Source organism: Callospermophilus lateralis, chromosome 10 (genome assembly GCF_048772815.1).
Source record: "Callospermophilus lateralis isolate mCalLat2 chromosome 10, mCalLat2.hap1, whole genome shotgun sequence".
Taxonomy (NCBI): domain Eukaryota; kingdom Metazoa; phylum Chordata; class Mammalia; order Rodentia; family Sciuridae; genus Callospermophilus; species Callospermophilus lateralis.
The window spans coordinates 52,644,389-52,657,507 of NC_135314.1; the positions used below are offsets into that span (position 1 = coordinate 52,644,389).

Consider the following 13,119-nt stretch of genomic DNA (forward strand, 5'->3'; position numbering starts at 1 on the left):
ACAAAAAAAAACCTGACCTACAGTGTGTGTGTGTGGGGGTATGTTCCTCTGTTTTGTGGGCTAGAAGAATGTTCAGAGGTTAAGGAGGACATCTAATGGTTGTTAGATGCTTAACATCTTTTCCCCTGAGGAATCTAAGCCAAGGGTAAATTGAAAAGGGTGTGGATTTGAATCTCGCTTTTTGCAGCCAAAGAAGCTAGGGAGGCACACAGGAGCACAGAAAAACAATGGGGAGAATCCCTACAGGTTTATAAAGGCTTAATATCGAACAAAGGGAACCCAGGCTATACCTTACAAACCACTCCACATAAAATGGCTCTTCTCTCAATGGCTGGGTCTGATCAGTAAGGGGAGGGGAGTGATCTAGAGGAAGGAGCCCAGGAGAGTACATGTGTTACTGGGGCGTTTGCTCAGTACCACGTTGACCAGTCACAGTAGGATACCCCTTGGGCTGTATGAAGAGGAGGCTGGAGGAGAAACTTTGAGATTCACTGGGGAGTAGCCTTGTCCAGAATCTCATAGTTGTTTCACCCCTTTGTTCATCTGTGCATAACCAAAGGCAAAACATATTTAGGATGGCTGTTAACTGATGCCAGACACTCCTCATGTCTGGATAGGACAGCGAGAATGACTTTGGAAGAACCCAATATGCCTGACCCGCAGGACAAGTAATTAGGAGTCACCAAAGCCACAGCTTGCATTTAACTAGCTGACAGGTGCCCAATATCGTCCTCCAAAAAGAAAGAAAGAGACAGAAAAGGCTCTCTTCAGATGTGAGGTACAGAGGAGCTTACCTCGGTGATGATCCCACCCCCATCTAATACCAGTCTTGGAAATCAGGATTGGGTCCTGTCCTTGTTCCCCCATTGTTGGGGGATTAAACATCTGAGAAATGCCAATGCAAGCATAGAAAGCAAGTTTTGTTTAAGAGACAGAACAGAGATAGACTTCTTTAGAAGTCTAAATCTTTCCACTCTTGTGTTCTTCTTCTTTTTTTTTTTTTTTTTGTACCAGGGATTGAACTCAGGGGTACTCGACCACTGAGCCACATTCCAGCCTTATTTTGTATTTTATTTAGAGACAGGATCTCACTGAGTTGCTTAGTGCCTTGCTTTCGCTGAGGCTGTCTTTGAACTCATGATCCTCCTTGTAAGGTCAGGCAACCACAGCGGCCAAATGGAGGCAGATTTAAAAAGGCCTGTGATTGAGGCTTTTTTGAGATTTCGCTCCCAGGAGGAACTATCTTATACTGACAGAGCAGGTAAGAAGAGGGTCTGAGAAGAAGCATGCTTGGGGCTGGACCGGACTGGAATTTTTATGGGCTTAGGGCAGAAGAGGAGGGCTTGGTTCAGGAAAAGGGGCTTTTAGAGTCCCTTGTCTTACTGGGGTTGGTCAGGGGAGCTGGCTAAGATCCAGGATTGGCCAGGAGACCCTGGTGATTGACAAGGAGGTTCCATCAGCGCCTGATTGGTGGTTCTTTTGTGGGCACTGGCTGCTTGGTGCTTTGTTCCTAAGTCACTGGCATCGACCTGCACTCCTGCCTCAGCCTCCCAAGACTCTGGGATTATAGGCAGGTAGGAGCCACTGTGCGCGGCCCTTGTGTTCTTTTTACCCTAGAATAATGTTACTCTTTGCAGAGTATTAGTTATAAACAATAGAAGGCCTTTAGAAAATGACTTTTAGGTGGAACAAACTGTTGCAATTTAGACTATGAGTTTGGTAGTCTTAACTTGACCGTTTGTTACTCTTCTAAAATCTTTTTTCTGTCTGTTCTGTTTTATGTTAAATAATCAAGTAGCTGATTCAAAAAAGACAATAAATGGAAACCCAGGTTTTTTTCTGCCTAAAGAAGGACATCTGGTTAATTTTTCCAGTAGTATTACACTCATCTAATTTGTAATGGGGGGGAATTTGAGAATGATAGGCGTTGCTCTTACTAACATGCTGGAAACAACGGTTACAAATCAAGGATTGTAAGGTTTACCTAATCAACAGCTACTTGGTAAAGAATGGCTAACTCTTGCTAGTTATCCTCAGACTAATTAAACACCTTCTGAACCACATGACTAGTATAACATCCTGGGTTTATCAAAGACTTAAGGTTAAGTCTTAGGGAACTGAGATGCCAGAAGACTGGGGAAACACTTGAAGTGGGCAAGAGGAGCATCTGAGTTGGTTTAAGAAAGGATTCATTGATGTTATTTCTCACAGTTCCAATTTACCCGCCAAATCAGGGTGAATACTCAGAGAACACTTAAAAGAGAGGGTTATGCAGAGAGGAATGGTCACAGAATACCAATTTCATTCATCAAATAGGAGATATTGAGTAAATGTATTTTTGTGATGATTCTTTTATTTGGATTCAGGTGAGCGGCCTGTGAGAGTCTATGCAGATGGAATATTCGACTTATTTCACTCTGGTCATGCCCGGGCTCTGATGCAAGCAAAGAACCTTTTCCCTAATACATACCTCATTGTGGGAGGTAAGAAAACACTTGATGATCACTTTAGATGCTGTTCAGAAAATCATAGTAATCTTATTTGCTTTCTTTTATGTACATTAGACCTTTTTTCAGTTTTTAAATAAAGAATATAATACAGCCTCGCTAAAACATGAAGTCTGTGAGACTCTCATCAACTTGAGATGTCCAGTATTTATCTCACTGTTTTTAGTTGAGTTTCTGTAGTCATGGGAGCAATACTGACCTCAGTTGCCTACTTAAGAACAGCATTTGCTCTAGATTTCAGCTTATCATTTCTTTTTATCAATGAAGTACAATGGTGGGCCAGTCTGGTCTTATACAAATAAAACAGGGAGACATATTTAAGAACTTGATTGATGCAGAAATACACAGGTTGTACCCTCTTCTCCAAAGCATGAGCATGATATTAGGAAAAGCACTGCTACCCAGATGGTTGCAGTGCTAGGAAGTGGGAAAAGGTGGGAGAGGTTGGTGGCTTAGGAGGGTTAAGCAAAGGGAACCTTGGCTTACAACTTTATGATGCTGTGACCCAGTCTGCAGTGATGAGCTAACACACAACTTTAAAGGCTTCACGGTGATGAATGAAAATGAGCGCTATGATGCAGTGCAGCACTGTCGCTATGTGGATGAGGTAGTAAGGAATGCCCCTTGGACCCTGACACCTGAGTTCCTGGCAGAACACCGGGTAAGAAATGGGGCACATTTCCATTCCATGTTCCAGAATGCCCTCCACTTTCAAGGCACTTGTGCTAGTTTTCCACTAGCCCTATTTTACTTGCACCTTCTGTGTAAATTTTACATTGTTAGTAATATTACTAACAAGAGTATTCATCCCTGACATTTATATGGGGCTTGATGATTTATAAGCACTTTTATAATCATTATATTCCATTTTGTTCTCCACAATAGTCTTGTAGGGTTGTTATTATTTACCCTTTATATATAAGAAACAAGGTGTCCTGGGTTGGGGTTGTGGCTTGGAGGTAGAGCGTTTGCCTAGCATGTATGAGGCATTGGGTTCAATCCTCAGCACCACATAAAATAAAAAATAAAGCTATTGTGTACACCTGTAACTAAAAAATAATAAAAATATAAAAAGAAAAAAAAAGAAAGAAACAAGGTCCTGAGAAACCAAATAAATCTGCTCAAGATTACATCATTAGTAGGGCTGTAATTGCACTCTTCAGTTATGTGATGTCCTCATCTACCACCACTGTGGGTGTATCTGCCCTTATAGCATACCAAACTCTTCAAAATATCTATAGCCCCAGCTAAGCTCTCAAGAGGTTCACATTCCAGGAAATAAGACAGATTTACATAGACTTCTCTCAGGTTCACTTAAATTTAGTTTCAGGTCTTTGATTTTGAGCTAGAAATTGTGTGGGATCAAAAATCAGGGATGTTTCTCATTTTATCTCATGTAAGGAGTTATAAAATCCCATACCTCCTTTTACATTATCCTGTCTTAAAGCAACAGGTTTCCTACAAAAGGATAGCTGTAAAAGATTAGAAGCATTTATCAGGCTAGATTGGAGGCCCTCAACCTGGAGGAACCAGAAAATATATTGTCAGTTCTCTACAGAGTATGCATAAGGTAGCAGGTGAATTATTCAGTGAAACAGGAAAGAACAGAAGTATCTAAAGTGCTCCTAAAGCAATACTTGGGTAGGTCTGGGGCAAGAGGTATTTATTAGAAATAGTTGGGATTAAGACAGATCTTTTATAGTTCTCTAGTTTTCCTGTATTAAAAACCTAACAGCCAGTGGCAACAAAGATGATGAGCAAACCCAGGTGGAAGTATGGGGTTAGGGAAACTTCCAACTTCCATTTTCTCCTTTTTAGTGTATCTCAATCATGAGGTTTTTTTGCCCTCCATCCTTTACTTTGTTGCCTCTGGACTCCTTACAAGTTGTTCATGGGTAATTTAGATGTTAGCTGAGAGTCCTGATGAACATGCTCCACACGGTAGTGGCTTCTGGGAGTTGAGTATAGCGGCATGGTAATTACATTATTCAGGCCTATTCAGGAAGGAATAAATAAGTGAAGTTTAGCACGGGTCTCAAAAGGATTATTGATCCCATTGTCATTAATTTTTTTCCACTCTTGCAAAGGGTATTGACAGTAGTAAAATGATAGATCCTGAGACCTAAAAGTTCTTTTATAGCTCTGGGTTTTGCATTTCTCAGTATTACAAATATATTATTCCAGTAAAAGGCTCTTGGTTGCTATTTTTATATTTCTTCATTTTTCATGAACTGAGAGAAAAGCCAGTTGACAAAGAAGTGACCTCTATTAGAAACCCTTATTTGACAATCCTTGTAGACTCAGGAAGATAGGAAAATTTCCTTTTTTCTAAAACTCTACCCATTAATTAGCTCACCAAAAAATCCTCCTCCCCACCGACCACAGTATGGTGATTGGTGTACAGAGAGAGGTGACACTTCTAGTAGAACATGGAAATCAGCTAGAAAAGAAACTGGCTAATTTTTTATTTATAATCCATAAATAGTTAGGTTGGGTAGTTTGTAAATGGATTGTAGAATTTATCAGCAAAAAAATAAAATAAAATAAAATAAAAGCCCATCTGAGGCCTGGCCTCTGCTTATTGTCCTTTTTCTAAGCCTAGGAATATTTACAGGGTATCTCTGAATAGTAGCTACTCTGGATTTTAAATGATGGTTCCTTATTTTCAGATTGATTTTGTAGCCCATGATGATATCCCTTATTCTTCTGCTGGGAGTGATGATGTTTATAAGCACATTAAAGAAGCAGGTGAGTAAGCTGATGTACATCCTCATTTTATGGGTTCTTGAGCAGATTCAGCCTTCAGAGATTCAGCCACATCACTACTTTTCAGAGGAAAGTTTGCACACTAAGAAATTCAACATCCTAGCCAGGCGTGGTAGTGCATGCCTATAATCCCAGCAGCTTGGGAGGATGAGACGGGAGGATTTTGAGTTCAAAGCCAGCCTCCTCTGTTTAGCAAGGCCCTAAGCAACTCAGTGAGACCCTGTCTTTAAATGAAGTACAAAAAAGGGCTGGGGATATGGCTCATTGGTTAAGTGCTCCTGGGTTCAATCCCTGGTACCAAAAAACAAAAGCAATTCAACATCCTCTTTCAAGTCACACTTTGGATAAAAGATAAAGATGAATATAGCACTGACATTCATCAATTCTCGCTCTAAATTTCTGAATTTTAATCTCAAGTTCATAATTTTCTTAATTTTAGGGCCATGTAACTCCTCCTTTTCTTATGCTTGGCTCTTGATTCAGTCCCTCATCTATATGCCAGTATCTCTAGATTTCACTTAGTAATAATGGAGTCTGCTTTTTTGAGGAAAGGACAGAAGTGTTGCTTCCAATTTCCATCTAATCCTCTTTCTGAGCATACTGGAACTTCATAGTGTTTGTCTGTATGTGTTCTTGAGTTAGGCATGTTTGCTCCAACACAGAGGACAGAAGGTATCTCCACATCAGACATCATCACCCGAATTGTCCGAGACTATGATGTGTATGCTCGACGGAACCTACAGAGGGGCTATACAGCAAAGGAGCTCAACGTCAGCTTTATCAATGTGAGTTTCAACCTCATTTCAGAGTTCCCTGGCTCTATAGGACACATGTTGTCTCCGACTTCATCTAAGCTGAACTTGCTTTTCAGTCTTCTGTAATTGTCACAATCCAAAGCTAATGAATGCCATTTTACAGAAAACATCATGCTAACCTTTTCACAAACTAAGAAAGCAGCAACTTCTGCCTTAATGACTCAATATCAACATACTGATGTAAGGACATACAGCAAATTAAATAAAAATGTAACACATAGTACACTCTTTATATTAATACATTTAAAATAGTTGCTCTTCACCTTTTTATTTTTTGATTGGATGTTCTTTTGAAAATCTAATGAAAACTATAGATCTTCTCCCTGTGTAGATAGTGACATACAACATTCTGCACGTAATTTTCCCACATGGACCCAAGTTTTGTTTTGTTTTCGTACCAGGGATTGAACTTCAGGGGCTTTCGACCACTGTGTCACATCCTCAGCCCTATTTTGAATTTTATTTAGAGACAGGGTCTCACTGAGTTGCTTAGTGCCTCACTATTGCTGAGGCTGGATTTGAACTCAAGATCCTCCTGCTTTAGCTTCCCAAACTGTTGGGATTACAGGCATGTGCCACCATGCCTGACTCTTAAATTTTAACTTATGAAAGCTTAAGTTTATCTTTTTTGCCCTTCAGAAACACCATGTATTTTGTATATAAATTATGTCTCAATTAAGTTGATTTAAAAAGAAGAAAGCTACTAACTATATTTTCTGTATTATCAGCTGACCATGCTTCCTCACCTGCTCCCAGCTCTGTGAATTATGCTATAAGAGGTGAAATGGTTTCAACTGAACATAATTTATCTGCACAACTGGACCCTAGCTACTTATTAATTAATCTGCTATAGAATCTTTATTTTCCCACAACTCAAAGTGTTTAAAAATCCTATGGGGCAATGGATGTAGCTCATTGGTAGAGCACTTGCCTAGCATATGTGAGGCTCTGGATTCCATTGCCAATACTACAAAACAAAACAAACAAAACACCCATTAACAACCCTAAACATACTATCTTTCTTCTCCTCTTTCTTTTCTTCTCGTTTTTCTTCTTATTAAACCAGGACCTGTGTACCTAAGCACATGCTCTACCACTGAGCTACATCTTATCACTTCTCCTTCTTCTTTATGATCTATAAATTAGGAGGATACAATTTTATTTGACTCAATATTCCTCCCCTTCTACCAAAGGATTTATACCACTTTCCCTTGTCTTTAGGAAAGTTGGTAGGACCAAAGAGTATCAGCTTCATTTTGCAAATGAGCAAATGGACCTCTAAATACTAAAAGATGAAACACACAACTCATCTAAAATCACAGAATAAGCCAGTGATGGAAAAATAATACATTAAGTAAAGATCTAGTACTTCCACTTCCAATCTATTATAATTGGCTTATTCTTGGCAATTTTGTGCAATGATCGTTTTGCAGCCTGTATAAGTTTTGGTTATATCTTTAAAAAAAAAAAAACTGACTTCTTTTGGCTACATGCCTGTTTGTTACTGGGCCTTGCATGTATATTTAATTTAGTTCTTTGTTTAGTCCTGGAAACTTAGGAGTATATCTTTTCTGTTATTGTGCTAAAGAAGTATAGGGTAAATTCTAAAGATTGAAAAGCATATAGGAGTCATTATTTTTTTTCTTCTGGTAGGGAAGGTCAGGATGAGTATTATTTCTCAAAATAGTTATTTCTTTGCCTAGGAGAAGAAATACCACTTGCAGGAGCGTGTTGACAAAGTAAAGAAGAAAGTGAAAGATGTGGAGGAAAAGTCAAAAGAATTTGTTCAGAAGGTGGAGGAAAAAAGCATTGACCTTATCCAGAAATGGGAGGAGAAGTCCCGAGAATTCATTGGAAGTTTCCTGGAAATGTTTGGTCCGGAAGGAGCACTGGTATGGTTCTTTCCCACTGGACGATTTGGGGAAATTCAGGGAATTTCAATGTGGAAAGATTCCTTGAACAGAAAGGGACCTCAACATTAAGAACATATCTAATCTGTTTCCCTTTATCTGGGATTCAACTATCCCATGAATAGTTCTTCAAAATCTTTACAGAAAGAAGTTACACATTTTCCTAAATAATTTTATCAGCCTTCAATCTTGAAATCTGGTGACAAGACAAGCAAGTCTCCTTGCCCAGCTTACTCTTCTACATTGTAGTTTTAAGTGTAAGGAAAGGAAAGAATAAAGAACAGTAAAAAGAAAGCTGCCTTCACTATAAAAAATGCTATGGGATCCTGGGTGAAGTGGGCCTTCTGTCTCTGAGGAACAGCAGAATCTTTTAAAACCAAGCAAAAGATTCAGCAAGTGATGCTAGGTTAGACATCAGGAAAGATCTGACTATGTGGGTATTTGGGAAGGAAATGGGATTTTCTAGAATGGGTCTATAAGTAACCTTTGAAGAACCTTTTGACATAGAAAGCAAGGATTTGGTGACGTTGGAAAGCCCATGGAAACTTTTAAATTAATAGAATAGCATAGGCCACTTTAGGGAAGAAGTTGCTTAGAATTGTATCTATGTCCCTCCTCTTATTTGTTCAGTCATGTTTAACATTGCAGGGGCTAGGTGTTGCTCAGTGGTAGAGCACTTTACACTTAGCATGCATGAGGCCCAGGGTTCAATCCTCAGTACCCACCCACCCCCACAAATGCAGGGAGCACTCATGATAATTCAAAGTCTCAGATTTTCCAGTGGTGATTTAGTAGGATTCATAAATATCTTCTAACTCTTCCTTTTGGTCTCCCCAGAAACATATGCTGAAAGAGGGAAAAGGTCGGATGCTACAGGCCATCAGCCCAAAGCAGAGTCCGAGCAGCAGCCCTACTCGTGAACGGTCCCCCTCCCCCTCCTTCAGATGGCCCTTCTCTGGCAAGACATCCCCGTCTTCCTCCCCAGCAAATCTCTCTAGGCACAAGGCTGCAGCCTATGATATCAGTGAGGATGAAGAAGACTAACTTTTCATTCCTCCTTTCCTCTCCCCTCTGTCCCATCACCTTCAGAAGCTCTCTCTTGAATTCCACATTGTGATCCCAACACTAAACCTAAGGACAGCTACAAAGGAAAGACATTTGGGGCAAGAGGAACTGGTAATGGGGGAACCAAAATAGCCCATTTCCTAAGAGACATCAATCACCCACACCAAGGAGGAGGTTGACTACATCTTAGAAGCCTGTTTTGCATCCATCTACTCTCCCCAAGGACTCTGTTTTACTGTTTATGTTCATGTGATCTTGACAGGGAAATTGTCATTTTTATTAATTTTTTTAAAAATTAGTCTTTCAAATATAGTAAGTAGAACTAATTTTTTGCCCCTGAGGAGTGGGCAGAAGAAGGTAGTGGTGTAATACCCAGAGGCCTTTTCTTCTTGATACACTGTAGTGTCTGCCTCCTGTTCTGAAGCAAAGTGGCTTGCCAAATCCTTCAAGCAGTGAGCCATGCTGATGGGCAGTTTGGGGGTTAGGAGGAATATTGTAATTTTGGTTTCCTTACAAAAAAAGAGCAAAAATTGAGCTAGTCACAAAAATCCCCTAAAGGCACTGCTGGCACATATGTCAGCATGGCTGAGGGAAGAAGGAAATCTGAGCCTAACTTTTGTTACTCCCTGAGGAGTTTCTTGTTGGACCCAATGGGGTCCATGAAGACACTGATGGGGATGGAACCAGCCACGTTGTATCAACTACAGTTTTTCTGCTGTTTATCTTCTCAGAAAATCTGTTGCCAAGTAATTTGGGAGTTCTTGTCAGTTTCTTTCCTGCAACTTTCCTTTAAAGGCAGGAACTTTGAGGGTTACTGTGATTAGAGAGAGGAATGGGACAAAACTCAATTCTGTATATCAGTTTAAATTCATTTCCTGCTGGGAGTAAATTTCTGGCCTTGCTACTCCTTTTTCAATTTTCAATGCTGTTAGCTTTTTTTTTTTTTTTTTTTTTTTATACAAAGGATGCTTTGTAAATGTCTGCAGTTTGAACTTGATTTGTAAATCCATGTTGTTTACTCCATGTCAAATACTTAGATTTGCACAGAACATAGAGGCAAAAGGAAACACCTTCTTTTCTAAAGCAACAGCTTAATCTTGATCTCTGCCCTTCTTAAGAATGTTCTTAACTAGAACCAATACTCCATGGAGTGTTTCTTTTTCTCTGAGGGCTGCAACTGGCAGGGACTTCTCTTCACCACTCCTCCAGAAAGCTGCCAGCATGGGTTTGCTTTATAAGAGGGTGGTTGGTTCTCTTCTTTCCCACCTGGGCCTGGTGGTTATTGCCCCATCTTTCCTGCTTGGTTGCTCAGTGGAAATTCAGCACTTGAATTTCAAATAGAGAATGCTGATGTGTATAACACTTGCTGTAAAACATGATCAATTTTTTTTTTAATCCCCTAGCATCCTATCTCTCTCCTCAGCTACCTGACCTAGCAGACCATCAATCATCAGTAATCCTAGCTGGATTAAGGGGAAGATTGTTTATGTCCAGACCTCACCCCTGTCACTCATAAAATACCCCTTGTGGGGGTGGAGTTTTAGTGTTTTCAACAAAGAAAACCACATTTTCTCTTTCTTGCCCTTCTGCTAGGACTGTGAGCATCTCATAGTCCCCTCTCTAAACCCTTTCTGGTGAAGACTGCTCTTCTGCCTGAGGGCCAGAGGCTAAGATCATTGCCTGCCTACACAGCAGGAACCTAGACATATAAATTCAGATCACCCAGACCTGTGGGACATGGCAGAGGAGAGGGACAAAGAGAAGCCAACTCTTGTCCTGATGGCCCATGGAAACTACATTTATAACTCTTTTCATGAAGTGCTATTTTTATTATCAAATCTGATTCACACAAGCCTTGACCTAGAATCCTTTCTTTGAACAGTGAAGTTAATGTTTTCCCACATTTCGCAGCTTTATATGATGTCATATTTTAACTTCTGCTTTGGTCTTCCCTCTGGGAATTCCGCCGTTTTTGCTCTGCCTTATTCTCCCTGGTATAGAAAGGTAGTGTGAAGGACTGTGAAGTCCCTGCTGACACCCACCTACTTGTTCTCTCAGTGCACATGTTCCCCAAGTATATAGGAATGGAAGGGGAGATAAATGTCCATGATGTGATTTTCCTTCCTGAAGTTCTCTCAGGAATATTGTCTGAACCCCAAAGCTTGAGTGATCCTTGCTCTCAGTGGGCTGCATTTGGCATAGAATAGGGCCTCTGGGCTGACATGTCTGTGCCACTGCTAAGCCAGCTTGTGCATATGTTAGAAGGCTCCTTTGCCCCTTTACTACCTTAGTCTCCAGACACTAGCATATTCCAATAATTGGACTGAAAACAAAAACTTTTAAGATGTGGCATGTTAGATACTTTGGAGTAAATGTGATCCTAGGTGCTGGAGAAGGATGCTGTTGGAATGGTGCACTGTTGTGCATTTGTTCCAGTTAAATGAGGTTATGCATATGATCTGTAGTTCTTCAAATATGAATGCTTGAGTCTGTGGAGCTATTTCCCCAAATTCCACACAAGAAAGCAGTGAGCCCTGATGAACAAAATGTGGCAAAGATGAGACAGCCTCAAAAGATGATTGGCCTCAAAAGCCTGTCTACAAGGTAAAAGGAGGCTGAAGACAAGCCCTATAGCTGATGATGAAGGAGGAGCCATTTCAGCAGTTACATTGAGGGTCTTGAACAGAAAGTTTGCTATTTTCACATGCTAAGCTTAGAACAGAGGTGAAAACTAAAGGAACATAAATGGACATTTGTACTGCTGCAGCTGCTTCTGATAGCTAAAGCCAAAGACCCTTACTCTGCAGAGGCTTGAGTAAGAAGGTTGGGGATGTAAGAATTGAAAATCCTGAAGAAGTAGTAGTTTAAAAAAAAAAAAAAAAGAAAATATGAGGGAGATTGAGAAACTTTTTAAACTCTTTTTGATTGCTGATAATTTAGGCAGCATCTGAGTTACTTTACTTGTGGCCACACAGCTATTCAGGCACTCCCTAGGATGACCTCTACAATGGTTCCCCCAGGACTTTGTTTCTGGGTTATCTTCACTTGTGGGTAGATTACTTTCTGGAGCTCATTGCCTTTTTAATCCTGTTTCACATCCCTTACCTAAAATCTTTCCAATTTTTTTGCTGCTTTTCTTTAATTCTCTAAAAGCCATACCTTCCAGATTTTTTGCTCGCATATACTCACCAAAATTTGAACCAGTGGGGCTGGGGTTGTGGCTCAGTGGTAGAGCACTTGTCTACCATGTGTAAGGTACTGGGTTAGATTCTCAGCACCACATATAAATAAATAAATAAAGGTCCATCAATAACTAATAAAAATATGTTTTAAAAAGTTGAGCCAATACAGATTTAAAAAAAACAAGCAAACAATAAAACCTCCCTTAACAGTGTTTTAAAAATGAATGGTATTTTTTTAAAGCTTACCAATATGAGTATTTTTAAAGGTTATATTTTTCACAGTCATAATAACTGTTCTGTTTTCTCTCATAGATTGTCAAGGGATAAAAAGTAGTCCCTAGCTTCTATTTTTCCAAATAAATAGAATATGTTCTTGGGATTATACTCTTTAAGTGTTAATTTTCTTAAAAGATTTTTCCTATCTGCCAAAGTTTTATGTTAGTATTCAGATTAGGGTAGAAAGAAAAGCTCCAGGTTTAACATTAAGATGACTCAGATTGTGTCCCTTTACATTTGAAGTGGGTCTTCTACCCTCTTTTGGGAGGCGCTGACAATTTTGAACACTGAGAATTGATTGGTTGGAAGTTTTGTGTTAAGAATCCTCAAAAAAAATCTTGGAAAGAACTATCAGTCTTGGCATGAATATCCACGCCATCACCAGTGTGAGTCTGCAGAGAGGTTTTCCTCAGTCGGGGTTCAGTATATCATCTTCTTGTCTATTATTAACTTGTTCAGTTATTTTGGCTTTTGTCATAGCCAAATAAAGGCAATGTGGTTTTACATGAGTGTTCCATTTCCTGGGTTTTTGACCTGATATATTTGTGTGTGATGTTTTATGTATTTGGGGGTTTTACTTGTATTCTCAATTCTTTTG

The 13,119-nt window shown here is 39.7% G+C and overlaps 1 protein-coding gene across 1 annotated transcript in view; it reads left to right on the plus strand.

Moving 5' to 3' along the window:
* Pcyt1a (phosphate cytidylyltransferase 1A, choline) overlaps positions 1–13,025 on the plus strand; it is a 56,982-nt gene extending 43,957 nt beyond the window's left edge. The window contains exons 4-9 of the mRNA XM_076867472.1: positions 2,367–2,483; positions 3,017–3,168; positions 5,177–5,255; positions 5,916–6,058; positions 7,792–7,980; positions 8,836–13,025. Of these exons, the coding sequence (XP_076723587.1) occupies positions 2,367–2,483; positions 3,017–3,168; positions 5,177–5,255; positions 5,916–6,058; positions 7,792–7,980; positions 8,836–9,042 (887 nt within the window). The 3' untranslated portion in view covers positions 9,043–13,025. The remainder of the gene's footprint in view (positions 1–2,366; positions 2,484–3,016; positions 3,169–5,176; positions 5,256–5,915; positions 6,059–7,791; positions 7,981–8,835) is intronic.
* The last annotated feature ends 94 nt before the right edge of the window (positions 13,026–13,119 follow it).